Below are 14,092 nucleotides of genomic sequence, written 5' to 3'. Positions count from 1 at the left end.
TCCAAGGGGAACAGACCTTCCTATCCCTGTCTGGGTTAGTCATCAGCAGCATGCCGCATTGTCATCACTCACTCACTCACTCACTCACTCACTCACTCACTCACTCACTCACACACACACACACACACACACACACAATGCATTGTCATTACTCAGATAACGCTGGGACGGTGGGTTGGACCAAACTCAGTTTCCTCCCCTTCCTCCTCCTCTACATCTTCCTCTCTGTGCTGTCATTGCTCAGTCAAAATATTATCCCCACACATTCTTCCTTCTCCTTTCCCTCCTCCTCCTTCCTTCTCCTTTCCCCTTCCTCTTCCTCCTCCCTTCTCCTTTCCCCTCCTCCTCCTCCTCCTCCTCCCTTTCCCCCCTCCTCCTCCTTCCTTCTACTTCCCCCCTCCTCCTCCTCTCTTCTCCTTTCCTTCCTCCCTCTCTCTCCTCCTCCTTCCTTCTCCTTTCCCCCCTTCTCCTTTCCATCCTCCTCTTACGGCTCAGTCACAGTGAGACAAAAAAGCATTAGGTCGTCTGTCTGTTATCAATCAAATGTATTTATAAAGCACTTTTTACATCAGCAGATGTCACAAAGTGCTTATTCAGAAACCCAGACTAAAACCCCAAACAGCAAGCAATGCAGATGTAGAAGCACTGTGGCTAGGAAAAACTCCCTAGAAAGGCAGGAACCTAGGAAGAAACCAGGCTCTGAGGGGTGGCCAGTCCTCTTCTGGCTGTGCGCGGTAGAGATTATAAGAGTACTTGGCCATTAAGACCAGATTGTTCTTCAAGATGTTCATAGATGACCAGCTAGGTCAAATAATTAACACAGTGATTATAGAGGGTGCAACAGGTCAACACCTCAGGAGTAAATGTCAGTTGGCTTTTCATTGCCGTGCATTCAGAGGTCGAGAGAGAGACTCAAATCAGCAGGTCTGGGATAAGGTAGCCCATCCAGTAAACAGGTGAGAGTTCCATAGCCGCAGGCTGAACAGTTGAAACTGGAGCAGCAGCATGACAAGGTAGCACGTCTGGTGAACAGGTCAGGGTTCCATAGCTCCTTCCTGTCCGGGGGGACCGGACAGGAAGGTCACGTCATTGAATCAACCCACTCAAGTCGAATATAGCGAGAGAAAAAAAAGCCTGGCAAGACATCCCTCTCAGGGACGGCATGGGAGAACACTAGCAAGCCTGTGACTCAGCCCCCAGAGGCAAAAAGGCAAGGGTGGTTCGTCACTGCAGTACCTTGCCATTCACCTTCACACCCCTGGGCCAGACTACACTCAATCATAGGACCTACATAAGAGATGAGTCTTCAGTAAAGACCTAAAGGTTGAGACCGAGTCTGCGTCTCTCACATGGATTGGCAGACCATTCCATAAAAATGAAGCTCTGTAGAGCTGTTTGCTTAGAAATTCTAGGAACAATAAGGAGGCCTGCGTCTTGTGACCGTAGAGTACGTGTAGGTATGTTCCAGTGTAGGCTGGTGGGAGGAGCTATTGGAGGACAGGCTCATTGTAATGGCTGGAATGGAATCAATACAATGCTACCAAACACATGGAAACAACATGTTTGACTCCGTTCCATTGATTCCATCCCAGCCATTAGAATGACCCCGTCCTCTTATAGCTCCTCCCACCAGACTCGTCTGGTACCAGTCTCTTACTGCAGGGCCAAATCGGAGATAGAGGTACGAGTAAGTGCATGTAATGCTTAGTAGGTTAGCAGTAAAACCTTGAAATCAGCCCTATCCCTAACAGGAAGCCAGTGTAGAGATGCAAGTACTGGAGTAATAAGATAAAGTTTTGGGATTATTGTCAAGATTCTAGCAGCCATATTTAGCACTAAGTTTATTTAGTGCTTTATCCGGGTTGCCGGAGAGTAGAGCATTGCAGTAGTCTAATCTAGAAGTGAAAAGCATGGATTTGTTTCTTTTCATAATATTTAGACTAAAGGTTGGGGCTCTGGATGGATCATTCAAGGACATTGAGACCTGTCCCAAAGCCATTCCTGTGTTGTCTTTGTTGTGTGCTTAGGGTTGTTGTCCTGTTGGAAGGTGAACCCTCACCCCAGTCTAAGGTCCTGAGCAGGTTTTCTTTACTCCATTTATCTTTCCCTCGATCCTGACTAGTCTCCCAGTCCCTGCCTTTGAAAAACATCCCCAGGTTTCCTTCAGACGTGACGCTTGGCATTCAGGCCAAAGGATTCAATCTTGTTTCTCATGATTTGAGATGCCTTTAGGTGCCTTCTGGCAAACTCCAGGCTGTCATGTGCCTTTTACTGAGGAGTGGTTTCCTTCAGGCCATTCTACCATACAGGCCTGATTGGTGGAGTGCTGCAGAGATTGTTGTCCTTCTGGAAGGTTCTCCCATTGCCACAGAGGAACTCTGGAGGTCTGTCCGATTGACCATCAGGTTCTTGGTCACCTCCCTGACCAAGGCCCTTCTCCCCTGATTACTCAGTTTGGCCGGCCAGCTCTAGGATGTGTCTTTGTGGTTCCAGACTTCTTCCATTTAAGAATTATGGATGCCACTGTGTTCTTCAATGCTGCAGAATGTTTTGTGCTTCGACACAATCCTGTCTCAGAGCTTTACAGACAACTCCTTCGACCTCATGGCTTGATTTTTGCTCTGACATTCACTGTCAACTGTGGGACCTTATAGACAGGTGTGTGCCTTTCCAAATCATGTCCAATCAATTACATTTAGCACAGGTGGACTCCAATCAAGTTGTAGAAACATCTCAAGGATGATCAATGGAAACAGGATGCACCTGAGCTCAATTTCAAGTAGCAAAGGATCTTAATACTTATGTAAATGAGGTTTTTCAGTTTTTTTGGCAAACATTTCTTAAAACTTGTTTTCGCTTTGTCATTATGGGTTATTGTGTTATTGATTATGCAATTTTTTATTGAATCCATATTATAAAAAGTATCTAACTTAACTAAATGTGCAAAAAGGGAAGGGGTCTGAATACTTTCCAGATGCACTGTATATAGGATGTCCCTTGACTATAATACAGTATTATACATACTATACATACTGTATGTACATTCCTTTCAGAAGCATTGGAGTCAACATGGGCCATCATCCCTGTGGAACCCTTTCGACACCTTGTGGAGTCGATGCCCCGATGAATTGAGGGTGTTTTGAGGGCAACGTGTTCCCAATGTTTGGTGTACTCAGTGTATGTTTATATTTTACGGTCTCTGACATCGCTTGTTCTGATATTTCAATTTTTCTGTATTATGTGTGTATAGTTTTTTATTAGATTTTTATTGCTAGGGATTACTGTACTGATGGAGCTAGAAACACAATCATTTCACTGCACCAGCGATAACATCTATAAATCTCTGTACACGACCAATAAACTTGGATTTTATTTGGTACTGTAACTCATTGGGCACCACTCCCACGTTGACACCTGGGAACCCTTTTTTGTTTTCTGCTGAAAGGAGCTTGCTCTGGGGTGCAGTGGCACTTTGCTGCTAGACTAGGTTAGTTCCTAGTCCCTAAGGGTAGCAGAATAAATGTGATATTTGATACTACTTCTCTTTGAGATCTCAATGGTGAGATGTTTGACATTTTACATTCTCGTAAATCAGTATGTTTGTGTGTGTGTTCTGAACGAGGCATTTTTGCAACTAGTGGAAATATTTGGCATCCTGGGTAACCACACACACACAAACACAACCACCCAATATGAACGACTGTGGATACCAGGACTGAGGCCATCGTTTGCAAATGTATTGTGAAATCTGTTGTAAAATGTATTTTAATGTTTCAAAATTGTATTTTATTGTATGTTACTGCCTTAATGGGTAATGGGGATCCATAATAACTGAAATACAACACACCTAAATAAATCTAAGCAGAATCATGAAATGTTCAAATAGAGCAGCAATAGTAGTTTTCATTGGCCTTCTTTAAATCTCCCACTCTGTTTTCTCTCCATAGGTGTGTGCGGCGGTATGAGAACCACTTGAATCGCTGTCATCCCTGCACCGCAGCCTTTTCACCCTGTGGACGATTCATTGCTTCTGGCTCTGAAGACAACTGTGTGAGTGGTGGTTCCTTCCTACTTGTCCTCCCTCTCCTCCTCCTCTTCTTTTCTCTCCCTCTATTCCTCCTCCTCTTCTGTCTCATCATCCTCCTTTCTATGGAAAAACGTGAACTGGTATGGAAGTTAAAAGGTAGGAGTTGAAATACAGGTGGAGAGTCAGAGGTCCGTGTTACTGGATTTCACAGGCTTCGTCCTCTCCCCTGCACTAATCATTTTTGACACCATCTAAAATACCTTCAATACCTGTAATAAGTCTGAAATATCTTCACCTAGAGTTGTTTAATGTTAAAGTGACACATGACACATCAGGAAATGTCATGGAAAGCATCTACGATGTGATGTCAAGGGCCACCAGCCCTGGTCTGCATAAAGCGCTGAAATTGTCTTAAATACCGTTAACTGGAGTCTGTACTGTATGGTGTCACAGGCCATCACCCTACGTTGTAATAGCTGTAGTAAATCATGCAAAGGGTTGCCATGAATTTGACAGTAACTTAAAGGGAGCAAGGTGACAAGTGCAATCCTGTATTTCCTATTACAGTAGGTGCATTTGTTTTATGTTACAGTGACACATGATACATAGTCATTTATTTGATGTAAATAATTTTCCCGTGTCCCACAGAGAATAGGAAGCACTACCATTTTACACAACATTAAAGACATGCTCCGGAACCTTTGAAACCTCCCGCTTTGGGCTGGATGTGTCAATGTGTAGTTCATACATGCATAATCTATGATCAGAATTACTGTTTTACCTCAATTAGCCACAAAATCCCTAGTTTGAAAGCAACTGTTTTTCTGGAAGCTTTCCCTACATTTCCTCCCGTGTGGGCCAACCCCCTAGCAATTTGAGTTCTAGCCAATGATCTTCAGCCCCTCACCATTTGAGTGACAACTAACAAGATGCACACACATCAGCAGAGCGAGAGAGAGCAATGACGTGGTGCAAATATCTGCACAGAGGTGACGGAGTACGCAATTTCCAGCTCAAGAGCACTACTTTCACTACTGGCTAAAAAGTATACAAAAGTACCGGAGAATCACTTTAAATACGGCCAATGACCAGTTTTATGTCTTTAGTACATTCACCTAGAGTTGTTTGATGTTAATCTGACAATGGAATGACATGACTCATGCTTTTTCCAAGACAGTCCCACAGAGAATAGGAAGCAAGAGGAATGCTTGTCATGGCAAGCGCATCACTGGCAAATCAATGCATGTGTGTGCTCTAACCTTTTGGGGTCCAAAGCTAAATGTTGTTAGGGGCCTCCAGACCTCATGGGCAAAACATTTTAGTGGCCCCCCTCTTGACGGCAAAGAGAAAAAATATAATTGTAGAGTCAATTTCCTGCAGTTCTCCACATTTTGCCACGGGACTTAGAAAGAATGTTGCAGTTTTAAAGCAAGTTTGCTGCAATTTGACTCATTTTGTCACGGGGCAAAGAGAAACATTTGCAGTTTTACAGTTAATTTTCTGCAATTCTACACATTTTGCCATGACTTATACCATGTTATTATGACATCTGGGTGAGTGACTAACAAAATCCCTGCGTGCCCGGTTGGTAATTCAACCATGATTACTACAAGTATAGACAGCTGACTCATTTACCAATCTAAGAACGTTTAGCCGACATGGAATGGCAGTGTTAATTTCATCAACAATAACTATGAGGAAAAGTGCTCATCAACGACTTATTCCTGAATGAAACTATAGCTAGAAGAGATGCCCTGGAAAAAAAACGCAAACTATAACAAATAACTTTTCATTTTAGTTGATGAAAATGGGACGAGACAAGAATTCCATGTGAGACTAATGGGCATTTAATTTGACATGAAGCTCCCTTTCATCTGTTTTGTCCAATCATACGCCAGCATACATGCATAATATTTTAGGTAATCCTCTCATTGGTAGTTGTGACTTGACTTGTATCTAACCTCAACTAGAAACAAACAGTTTACTCTCTTACTTTCATGTAGGCAATGTTTTCTTTGATCACAACAGAAGCTCTATTTTCCCATGTGTGCTGTTATTCATTAGTCTGTGTTGACGCACTTCCATTGTAGTTCACAAATGCGAGTTGCAGTTGCTTTTTGTTGCTATTTGTTGAATATTAGGAGTACAGTAGTACTTCTGGCATTTTTGTAAGCCCCTGTCATTCACTCCCTTGACAGTTATGACTGTGAGATTTTAGTAATTTAGCAGACTCTCTAAGCCAGAGCGATTTACAGTTAGTGAGTGCATACATTTTAATACTGGTCCCCTGTGGGAATTGAACCCACAACTCTGGCACCATGCTCTACCAACTGAGCCAAAGACGAGACTAAAATAGTCCAGTTTTAGTCGACTGATAATAATTCAAACTAACTATGGATGAAATTACAAACATTTTACTAAGACTAAAACTAAAATAGCTGCCAAAATTAACACTGACATGGGCTATTTGAGTCTCTGTCAGTGACTGACATAAAAAGAGAAAAACTGCTGATCCAGAGTTCCCCAATTTTTTATTATTGTCAAAGAATGGGTGGGGGCCCCCTAGCAGCCATGGGGCTGTAGGCGGTCGCTTATGTTGTTTATGCCTGGAACCGGCCCTGCATGTCTGTGTGCTTGCATGTGATTTCCAGGCAGTTCATTCCAGTGTATGTGTGTTTGTCGTTAATTTGTTTGCGCATGTTTGTGCGTGCATGCATATGTGTGTGTGTGTGTGTGTGAGAGGGCATCTAGACAGAGCAGTGCAGATTTACTGCAGTACAATGCCTTCTTTTCCTTTTATCTCCTGATAGAGATGGATTTGCAGAAGAATGCTTTCTGTTCTGGGTGTATAATTTATACGCTGGCATCCGATTTGAGTTATAGGCTCAAATTGAGTTATAACGCTGTTATGGGTAACTTCTAAAGCTCCGACTTTACTTTATCGACAAGCCTTGTGCGCCATCTGGGCTAAAGGCCAAACTGCAGAATGCTTAAGATTATGGACAGGGGCACACTCAACTACTGTAAATATAGAGCTCAGGTGAAAAGGTTGATGCACTGTAGTGCATATTTTGTCTTGAGCGGATGGTCGGGGGGCCAGAACATAATTACTAATAATTTGTTGACTACAAATTGACTACAATAATTTATTGACTACAGATATAATATTTGATTAAAACATAATAATTTCAAACCTTGATTACATTTGTATATGATCACGTCTCTCTATTATGCATGGCAATATATCCCATGGAGCTGAGTTCCTGGTGTTTTTTTTCAGCATTTTATGTCTGAAGAAATGTATTATAATAATACCCTGTTTTATTTTTGCTCAGGAAACAAGTTAAAACCACGGTCTGCCAGTTGGGGTGTAGCCTTAGTTGCCTGCCTATGAAACAACTAAATGCGCTGCTGGTGGTTTAGGTGCATGTAGTTGTACAATACATGGTAAACATGGCACAGTACATGGCACAAACACATGCTATACTGTTATGTTATTTCCATGACGGACACCTTTTAAACCTTCTACAGAATAGGTCTTCCCTCTTCTTGCTGTACAAAACATTGTCTGCGTCCCAATTCTCCACCCTTCTCCCCGTCATGGATTTACAAATGGTGGAAACCCAAAGCCAGTGCTTACCCCAATCCAATGCTTTCCAATTCATGACGGGGAATGTGAGAGACAAAGACTGTCATGGAATTGGATCTTCAAAGGCCAGAATACACACACTCACCTCAGATTTGTACCACATGGCAAAGCGAAAGGGGCTCATTCCTGAACGATGTGTAGAGGTCACAAATCCACGTTCATTGTCACATTTTATTTGCTCTCTCTTCCCTCTTTCTTCACAGTTTTTTTTTCTTCCAATCGTGTCTGTCTTTCCTCTGGACTTCTGAGTAAATCTAATCTCTGGTCTTTTATTGAGCAGCTGCTTTGTATTTAGTGTTCCCTTACGGAAAAAACACATGAATTTCACGTGAATACATGTGAAGTGTTCCAAAAACACATGTTTTTATGTGATCACATGATCTTATGTGAGGTTAATGTGATAACAGGTGACAACCACAGGAGGTTGGTGGCATCTTAATTGGGGGGGACGGGCTGGTGGTCATGACTGGAACAGAATGGGCGGAATGCTATCAAACACGTGGTTTCCATGGTTTCCATGTGTTTGATGCCATTCCAATCTCTCCGTTCCAGCCATTATTATGAGCCGTTCTCCCCTCAGCAACCTCCACTGGTGAGAACATGTAAAGCAACATGTGATCACGTGTGAAGTGTACCTAAAACACATGTTTTCACATCATCATTTTGCTTTACATGTTCTCACCAGTGGAGGCTGCTTCGCGGTGTAATAATGGCTGGAATATGTAAAAAACTTGATAATGTGTAAAGTGTTCCTAAAACACATGATTTAACATGTTAAATTTCATGTGAAATGATGTGATTTTCAACGTGAAATCATGTGGTTTTTCTGAAAGGGTTGATCCTCTCTATGACTGGTGCCAAACCAGCGCCAGAACTGTCTAAACAATTCATCGCTCCCAACCAAGACAACAGTCAGTGGAACTTCTTACATGAAGTCATCGTGTTGAGATGGGGAGTTATGTTAACCTTCTTAACAGGCCACTGAACAGTAAAACAGAACACTGGAACATCATTTTGAAATAGTACACTACCGATGTCACAAGAATTCATTCTTCTGAAGATTAGTCACTGGAACTTGGAACTTCTTCCATGTTTGTCCAGTGTTGTCATTGCTAGGCCACTAAACAGTCCACTAGAACACTGAATAGATCAAGAGATCAAGATCAGTTTATCCGTGTAATTGTACACAAGGTCCAATGAAAATGTAACTTCCACTTTATCCCAACGCTTACGAAAGACACACTTATGCATGCATACACATACAGGTTGGAGCAGGAGCCTGCAACACTACAGTGTCCCTGGAGCAGTGTGTGTGGGAGTTTAAATGCCTTGCTCCAGAACTGATGAGTATATCCGTCACAACAATTCATCCCTCCCAACCAAGACAACAGTCAGTGGAACTTCTAATCCATGGCTGTCCACTAGCACAGTTGTGTTGAGAGACAGAGTTGTTGGGAAGTTCTGTTCAATTGGCTTCAGGGTCACTAAACAGTACAACTGCACAGTCGATTGAACATTGAACTGAATAAACCACTTCAGTAGACCACTAGAGTAGACCACTAGAGTAGACCACTAGAGTAGACCACTTCAGTAGACCACTAGAGTAGACCACTAGAGTAGACCACTAGAGTAGACCACTAGAGTAGACCACTTCAGTAGACCACTAGAGTAGACCACTAGAGTAGACCACTAGAGTAGACCACTAGAGTAGACCACTTGAGTAGACCACTAGAGTAGACCACTTCAGTAGACCACTAGAGTAGACCACTAGAGTAGACCACTAGAGTAGACCACTAGAGTAGACCACTTCAGTAGACCACTAGAGTAGACCACTAGAGTAGACCACTTCAGTAGACCACTAGAGTAGACCACTTCAGTAGACCACTAGAGTAGACCACTAGAGTAGACCACTGAACCAATGATACGGTTAACCTTCAAACATTTATCTTTAAAGCTAGAGCACGAATAGAAGAACATTGAACCCTTGGGTATAGGCCTATAACTTTTAACTTTTAAGTCAAGCACTTTCTTGTTCTACAAAGAACTTCAACACAGTTATCGTGTTTTGGTGTACAGATAAAATATATGAATGCATGTAGTAGCTATTTTGGTGGCCTGGTGAGTCCAATTCCTTGAAGATGACTGTTCAATTTAGTATTTTAAAGAGTTGGCTCAACATAGCTTCTTGCCATGTGTGGACCAGACTAAGTAAGAGATTTAATTTGTATAAAAGAGTTGTTAGTGAAAGACATGAAAGCGTCCACTTGCCATTCAACATTTAGCTGGTTAGGACAATGTACTAAAATGTGATGGATTGCTTCCATCAATTTTAATTAGTCAGGTAGGTGAGAGGGTCAAGCACACTCAACTCGAGCTCTGTAACTCAAATGTTAGTTACAGAGAAAGTACAAGGCCCTGGGAACCATCACAACCTAAGAGGCCTACAACTCAGTCCAGTCATGAAGCTTATTTTAGATGGCTGTTGAGCAAAGACGGTGAATAGCACCCTGGTGGTTTGGTAATAAGAAACCCAGACCTTAAACTATGTGGTTTGAATGCTTCTTTCTCCAGGTATAAATCTTGCCCTGGTTTTGGAGGTCAAAGCGAATACGTTTTTCCCTCCCTCCACTCAGTGATATATATCTGTAATATAACCGAGCATGTTCTTCAGCCAAATCTTTGTGCCAGATGACTCGATCAACTGTCTCGATTGATGTTTTGTCTTGTATCTTCATACCAATGGTGTTCGTTTAGTTATGAATTCATGATTGTTTGTTATTTAGAGTGCATGATGTACAGTACATCTAACAACAAATGTAGAGATGTTATAGAAAGATGAGAGGCTGGTTACACAGTTTAGATGTTTGTAGAAAGATGAAAGGCTGGTTATACAGAGTCAGGTTTTTTTTGGTCTGATGACCTGACGAGTCTCAGGTATAAAACATGGGGGTCATTCCATGTCAATTCAACGAAACCGTGAACTCCACCAATCTCAGATCGTGAAACTTCAAATGATGAGAATCAGATAATACAAAGATACAGGCGTCCTTCCTAACTCAGTTGCTGGAGAGGAAGGAAACCGCTCAGGGATTTCACCATGAGAACAATGATGATTTTAAAACAGTTACAGATTTTAATGGCTGTGATAGGAGAAAACTGAGGATGGATCAACAACAATACTAACCTAAATGACAGAGTGGGAATAAGAAAGCCTGTACAGAATTTTAAAAAATCTAAAACATGCATCCTGTTTGCAACCAGGCACTAAAGTAATACTGCAAAATATTTGGCAAAGCAATTCACTTTTTGTCCTGAATACAAAGTGTTATGTCTGGGGCAAATCCATTACAACGCATTACTGAGTACCACTCTCCATATTTTCAAGCATGGTGGTGGCTGCATCATGTTATGGGTATGCTTGTAATCGTTCAAAATAAAAAATAAACAGAATGGAGCTAAGCACAGGAAAAATCCTAGCGGAAAACCTGGTTCAATCTGCTTTCCACCAGACATTGGGAGATGAAGTCACCTTTCAGCAGAACAATAACCTTAAACACAAGGACAAATCTACATGGGAGTTGCTTACCAAGAAGACAGTGAATTTCCCTGAGTGGCTGAGTTAGTTTTTAGTTAAATCTACTTAAACATGCATTCCCTCCTTCAACCCATGTGTTTTTTAGGGAGGATATGACATATTATGTCCCTATAGTGCCTCTCATGGTATTTTTTCCAATGCAACATTTTTGTTGAGGCAGAGTTGTTTTAATTACTTTTCCAGACTAGTGCGTATCAAACTGTGTCTGTAAGACATCCAAGATTTTTCTGAAGAATCCCTTCTTCTCCCTAGCCGACTTTACCTTCCTTTTTTTCTTCTGTGTGTTTGGTGAAAGCAGTGGAATAATATATGGATGCTGATGGTTGTCGGATTATTAATCGCAGGGACTTGTCTTCTCTCGATGAAGCAACAGAAGTTTGAGAGCATCTCCTTTGAGAGTGGACGCTTCCAGGCAGTTCCTGGCAGCCGGTGGGGCTTGGTGAAGCGTGTACGGTAGTGAGCTACACCATACTTTATTTGTGACCGCCCTGAGAGTGGCGTGAGCCAGAGGCATTTGTATTTGTCTTCATATTTAACAAGACAATCATGGAAAAAGAACTCTCAAAAAAGAACTGAACACCCCCCCCAAAAGACTCCCTAAAAATTGAAATTGTGTTAGGGCCTATATGATATGACACAGTTTCCACACACTCAAATAAGAACAGAATGTAGGCAAGTACACTAGAACAAAGCTGTTATCAGAAGGCTTCGGGATTCAGTGTGTATGCCTGGACTTTAATTGTAAAGTTGGATGTTACAGCTTACAACTCCCAGTGTTGAGGGAAAACTATCTCTAAGCCTGCAATCAAAAAAAATAACATTGATTATTTTCTTTGTATTTAGAGCTTAGTTTGTTGTCAAAAATAATATGACAATTCAAGTAAAACAGGACTTTATTAAGTTAAAAGGACAATTGAAATCCTGTGCCTTTAAACAGCTTGGAAAATTCCAGAAAATGTCATGGCTTTAGAAGCTTCTGATAGGCTAATTGACATCATTTGAGTCAATTGGAGGTGCACCTGTGGATGTATTTCAAGGCCTACCTGCAAACTCATTGCCCCTGCTTGACATCATGGGATAATCAAAAGAAATCACTCAAGACCTCAGAAAAACAATTGCAGACCTCCAGAAGTCTGGTTCATCCTTGGGAGCAATTTCCAAATGCCTGAAGGTACCGCGTACTATTGTTTGTACAGATGAACGTAAGTATAAACACCATGGGACCACGCAGCCACCATACCACTCAGGAAGGAGACGTGTTCTGTCTCCTAGAGATTAACGTATTTTGGTGAGAAAAGTGCACATCAATCCCAGAACAACAGCAAAGGACCTTGTGAAGATGCTGGGGGAAACCGGTACAAAAGTATCTATATCCACAATAAAACAAGTCTTATATCGACATAACCTGAAAGGCCGCTCAGCACGGAAGAAGTCACTGCTCCAAAACCGCAATAAAAAAGCCAGACTACGGTTTGCAAATGCACATGGGAACAAATATTGTACCTTTTGGAGAAATATCCACTGGTCTGATGAAACAAAAATATAACTTTTTGGCCATAATGACCATCGTTATATTTGGAGGAAAAAGGGGGAGGCTTGCAAGCCGAAGAACACAATCTCAAACGTGAAGCCTGGGGGTGACAGCATCATGTTGTGGGGGTGCTTTGCTGCAGGAGGGACTGGTGCAATTCACAGAATAGATGATGTCATGAGGAATTAAAATTATGTGGATATATTGAAGCAACACCTCAAGACATCAGTCAGGAAGTTATAGCTTGGTGACAAATAGTTATACCTGAAATGTTTGACCCAGTTAAACAATTTAAAGGCAATGCTACCAAACCCTAATTGAGTGTATGTACATTTCTGAACCACTGAGAATGTGATGAAATAAATTAAATCATTCTCTCTACTATTATTCTGACATTTCACATTCTTAAAGTAAAGTGGTGAATTTTTATTTTTCATTTTTTCTATGATTAAATTATTAAATGTCTGGAATTGTGAAAATCTGAGTTTAAATGTATTTGGCTAAGGTGTAGGTGTAAGGAGTGTGTACTGGTGGCAGAGAAGTCAGCGCAGGAGAGCAAAGACTGTGTTCCTACGGCGCAGTTTAATAATAACGGCGCCCAGTGTTACCCTGTGAGGGGGGAAGATCTGTAAGAAAATCCACCGACAGGTGCGACCAAGGCCATTGTGGAACGGGTAAGGGGTGTAGCTTCCCTCTGGGCAGGTGCCAAGGTGCCTTACTATGGACGCACACCAAGCAGGAAGAAACATAAACCCTCACATCTTTAGCCAAGGTAAGCCACCAGTACCTCCCGCTCAAACAGCGCGCTGTCCGACCGATCCCAGGATGACCAGAGGAGGGTGACGTATGGGCCCAATTGATCAAACGGTCACGAACAGCAGACGGGATGTACAGATGCCCAGCGGGACACTGGATGGGAGAGGGCTCTGCACGCTCTGCACGTAACGCCTGCTCAATATTCGTGTCCAGCTCCCACACTACCGGCGTGACCAGAAAGGAGGCGGGGAGTATGGGAGTGGGATCCATGGGCCGCTCCTCTGTGTCATACAACCGGGACAATGCGTCTGCCTTCACGTTCTGGGAGCCTGGTCTGTAGGAAAGAGTGAACACAAAACGGAGCCAGACCCTAATGGTTGACTATCTAAGGCGTGAACGGGCAAGGGCACAGCCACGGGAACAATAGGGATCCCTAAACTATGGGCGAACGATTTATCTATAAAATTCCCAGCCACGCCTGAATCGACAAGTGCCTTATGCTGGGAATGCAGGGAAAACTCAGGGAAAGTGACA

At 42.3% G+C, this 14,092-nt stretch overlaps 1 protein-coding gene across 2 annotated transcripts in view; it reads left to right on the top strand.

Annotated features, from left to right (window-relative positions):
• The window catches only part of wdr27 (WD repeat domain 27), a 171,476-nt gene that overhangs the window by 79,674 nt on the left and 77,710 nt on the right, over positions 1–14,092 (top strand). For both annotated transcript variants that reach the window (XM_035801061.2, XM_035801060.2), the window contains exon 23: positions 3,948–4,050. In XM_035801061.2, coding sequence (XP_035656954.1) covers positions 3,948–4,050 — 103 coding nt within the window. The remainder of the gene's footprint in view (positions 1–3,947; positions 4,051–14,092) is intronic.

The sequence above is a fragment of the Oncorhynchus keta genome, chromosome 24, assembly GCF_023373465.1.
Source record: "Oncorhynchus keta strain PuntledgeMale-10-30-2019 chromosome 24, Oket_V2, whole genome shotgun sequence".
NCBI lineage: Eukaryota > Metazoa > Chordata > Actinopteri > Salmoniformes > Salmonidae > Oncorhynchus > Oncorhynchus keta.
Note: the sequence above shows the minus strand (reverse complement) of the source record. Positions and strands in the feature narration are given on the sequence as shown.